The sequence below is a fragment of the Benincasa hispida genome, chromosome 9 (genome assembly GCF_009727055.1).
Source record: "Benincasa hispida cultivar B227 chromosome 9, ASM972705v1, whole genome shotgun sequence".
Classification (NCBI taxonomy): domain Eukaryota; kingdom Viridiplantae; phylum Streptophyta; class Magnoliopsida; order Cucurbitales; family Cucurbitaceae; genus Benincasa; species Benincasa hispida.
This window is the reverse complement of record NC_052357.1, coordinates 92079673-92083577: the sequence shown is the minus strand read 5'-3', so window position 1 is coordinate 92083577 and position 3905 is coordinate 92079673. Positions and strand designations below refer to the sequence as shown.

Below are 3905 nucleotides of genomic sequence, written 5' to 3'. Positions count from 1 at the left end.
TTTAGTCAGAATTTTTTTAAAAAGTAAAATAGGATTTGAAATCCTTTCGAATTTTAAAACTATTCCATTTCTTAAGGTGTCAAATAAATGAATTTATTATGAATCGAAATCCTTCAAAATTACGAAATTCCAAACGAGCCATTAGACTGTATCACTTTATACCTAGTCTCAATTATAGCCAACATAACATTAGGAGCTAGTTTGCATAATCAGATTTGCTTGTCGTGAGATTCCAAAAACTAATGAAATATGTTTCAGCCTACAATGGATCACCTATCCATCAGAATTCACTTTACACCAAAAGAAGAGTCCATGTAAAGTTAAAGATTAATCATATTAAATCGCTATCAATTTTCTATATGGATGTCGTTATCCTTTTCTTTAGGACAAATATCAATTTTTTTTTTTACCTTGAAGATTGTATCAATTTAATCTCCAAATTAAAAATTATAACAATTTAAATTTTAAAATTTTGGAGTTGTGTCAATTTAAACCTTGACAAATAAGTGTATCAATTTAAACCTTAGACTTTTATATGTGTATCGATTTAAAACCTGAACATTGATAAATGTATTCAAATAAAACATAATTGAAATTTAAGTTGATACAATTATGAAAGTTCATGATTTAATTTGATACAATTATTAGTTTAGGGTTTTAATTAATACAATTATTAGTTTAAGGTCTAAACTGATGGAAGATTCAAAGTTAAGTGTATAAATTTGTATTTGCCTTTTTATTTATTATCACTTATACGTTTCATGTTGGAGGAGCTTTTGTGATAAATTTGTGTAACTTTCGTTAATTTATGGCAGCATATATTGTTTAGCTTTTACTCAACCATCCTAATTAACCATTGAACTAATGACAACAAAAAGTCTATATGATAATCAAACTGCATATTTTTATGAAAAGCTATAATGAATAGATAAGTGGGACATCATTTCAACCTATGACATATTCAAACCTATACTTAGATTAAACGTTTCTTTTAATCGAATTATTCAAGGTAATAAGTATAATGATGCATAACATAAATCATTATGAGAGATCCAAACATCATATTTTCATAAATGTTAGATGTAGAGAGAGTTTTTTTTTTTAAAAAAAAATATAGGTAAAATTTTTATTTTCTATCGGATTTTGTATTTCAGAAATGTCCACATTTAGTCCATATATTTTTTTTTTCTGAATTTTAAATTTAGTCACTAAGAATTAATTTTATCATTAGAAATTAATTAAATAGTAATAATATTTTTCATGCCATAAATGCCATTATATGGATTGTGCATATGCAATTAGTTACTAATGTATACCTTTTTTTTTTTTTTGGTGAAAATTAGAAATAACCTAGCAATATATATGACCTACTTTTAAAATTTTAGTATGAAGACTAAATTTAGATATGTGAAGGTATGAAAATTAGGAAAATTATTTTAAATGACAAAACTGCTAAAAATATTTACAAATAATAACAAAATATCATAATCTATCTGCGATAGACTACTATTTATATCTATCATGATACTGATAGACATAGATAGTAGTTTATCACGGTCTATCATATATAGACATAAAATTTTATTATATTTATAAATATTTTGGTTCATTTTTTTTATATTTGAAAATAGTTTTATAAACTAAAATAAAACAAGTCCCAAAGTGCAAGATCAAAATAAATTTTTAATTTATATATAAAGGGTAACTAACAAAATATTAAATGTTATCTTTTCAATCAATGTATTTTTAAATGTTCAAATTTAATCTAATACTTTCAATAACTCTCAAATTTAATTGTTCAGAATTACTTTTTATTGAAATTAAATAAATAATAATAATGATGATGATAAATTTATTACAAGAAAAAACACAAACACTTTCTAAAATTTATAAAGATAAATTCAAATTTCTAAGTTTTTTTTTTTTTTTCAAAGATGAGTGTGTCTAATTTAATAAATCACTTTTGGAAAAATTTAAAAGGTTTAACAACCACTCAAAATAATTTTTAAAATATATTGAAATGTATTTTAAACCTTTTTCTCAAGAGTTATTTTTTAAAAAAAAAAAACATTTTTTTTCTAGTCATTCCAAACTGATCCGACATAAGCTGCCACAAATCTTTGACTCAATAACCACAGATTCATAATTCATATACTAACTTTAAAGAGAGAGAGAGAAAAACCTTTTTATTTCTCTCTCTCCTAAGTAATAAAAAGACTACTTAAAAAAAAAAACAATATCCTTTGTTTTTATAACTCAAATCAAATGGGTGATGATCTGGTTGGCAAAAAATGTAGTGATACTGATATATATATCACCAAAAAACAGAGACTTTCCACCAAAATCCCAACCCCCTCTTTCTCCTCTTTTTTTTTATTATTTTTTTTATTTTTATTTTTTTTAATATCTTATTTACCACTCAATTTGAGAGTCTCCTTCAAGTCTCTTATATAATCTCCCTCAAATTATCCATATTCCCTCTCTAAAAAATCCTCCACAAAAAAATGAAGAAAATAAATTATCTATTGAGAAAATGCAAGAGCCTTTCAAGGCAATTGGGAAGATCCTCTTCATATAGCAGCCTGAGATCAAAATCCACAAGAGAAGATCTTTGGGTTTGTGGAACAAAAATGGAAGAAGAAGATTTTGAGCAGCAAAAGCAGCAACTTGAAAAGGTGAGTGGCAATGATGTAATTTTATATGTTGGAAGCACAAGGAAGAGATATGCAATAAGTTCTAAGTATTTGAGCCATCCTTTGCTAAATGCTCTTATTGACAAATCCAAGTCTAAGAAATTATTAGCTAATGATGATGATGAAGAAGAAGATTGTATTTCTGTCAGATGTGAAGTTGTTCTATTCGATCATCTCTTGTGGATGTTGGAAAATTCTGATCCAAATATTAGTTTCGATTCTAATTTGGAGGAATTGGCTGAGCTTTATGTTTTTTGAATTCCATGTATCCAAAATTAGTAGGAGTTGTTACGTATCAGAGTTTTGTTTGGTGACGTTTTTGTTTTGAGAAGATAGTCAGAATTCAAAATTATGTATTTACCTTATAATTTCTTTGCCTTGTATATTTACTTTTTGTATTCGAAATTTGTATTTATGCATAATTGTGTCTTTTTTTTTTTTTTTTTTTTTTTTTTTTTTTTTTTTTAGTTTAGCTAACCAAACTGGGAGTGAATGTATTTAAAAGATCGTAACACAAATTAAATAAAGAAATCACTTCCCCCATCTTAGGTTTCATAAATTATTGAAACTTGGTTTCTTGTTGCCAATGAACACAATTTGTGATATGTGAATTTGCAAAGGTTACATCTGAGATACTTTTTTTTTTCCCTCTTTGTGGAACATGTATGGAACATTGCCAAACTTATGGTTGTTTGAAGTGCCTTTTTTTTTTTTTTTTTTCCTCTCTCTATAATCTTACTAAAAGAAAGTTTGTGATTTAGTGGAAATATGAGATGGTACCTGATATCAAAAAAATCCCCAAAACATGATATAATTTTTTATGGGTTAATAAAATTGTATGCCAATTGAATTGGCTTACCGATCACTTTAATCAACCTTGTTTAAGTTAGAGTGAGTTGTCAATTCGGACATTGCTCAATAAATAAGATATCAATTATCATTTCAAATGTCGATGATGAGATACTCACATTTTCATAAATAAATTTAAAAAAAATAGAGTGATTATTATATATAATTTGATTTTATTCAATAACTTTATAACTTTTGGTTTTCACTCTTTCACTTTGACTTGGAGATTGTTTGTACACTATGTAATTGTACCATTTTTCCATGAAAACAAGATATCTTATTCAACGGTTACTTTTTCATCAAATAGCCCAAGTCTCCTCTTTGCCTATGATATGGAGCTTAATTAATTAAAAGATTAAATAA

General features: G+C 25.7%; 1 protein-coding gene across 1 annotated transcript; it reads left to right on the top strand.

Annotated features, from left to right (window-relative positions):
- Positions 1-2375: 2375 nt before the first annotated feature.
- On the top strand, positions 2376-3078 carry LOC120086826 (auxin-responsive protein SAUR78). Its single transcript, XM_039043631.1, has one exon. It carries the CDS (start codon positions 2505-2507, stop codon positions 2949-2951), a length of 447 nt encoding a protein of 148 aa, XP_038899559.1. The 5' UTR covers positions 2376-2504; the 3' UTR covers positions 2952-3078.
- Positions 3079-3905: the final 827 nt, after the last annotated feature.

What these genes read in the sequence shown, in the direction of transcription:
- LOC120086826 (XM_039043631.1), top strand. Translation starts at nt 2,505, where the DNA reads ATGAAGAAAATAAATTATCTATTGAGAAAATGCAAGAGCCTTTCAAGG.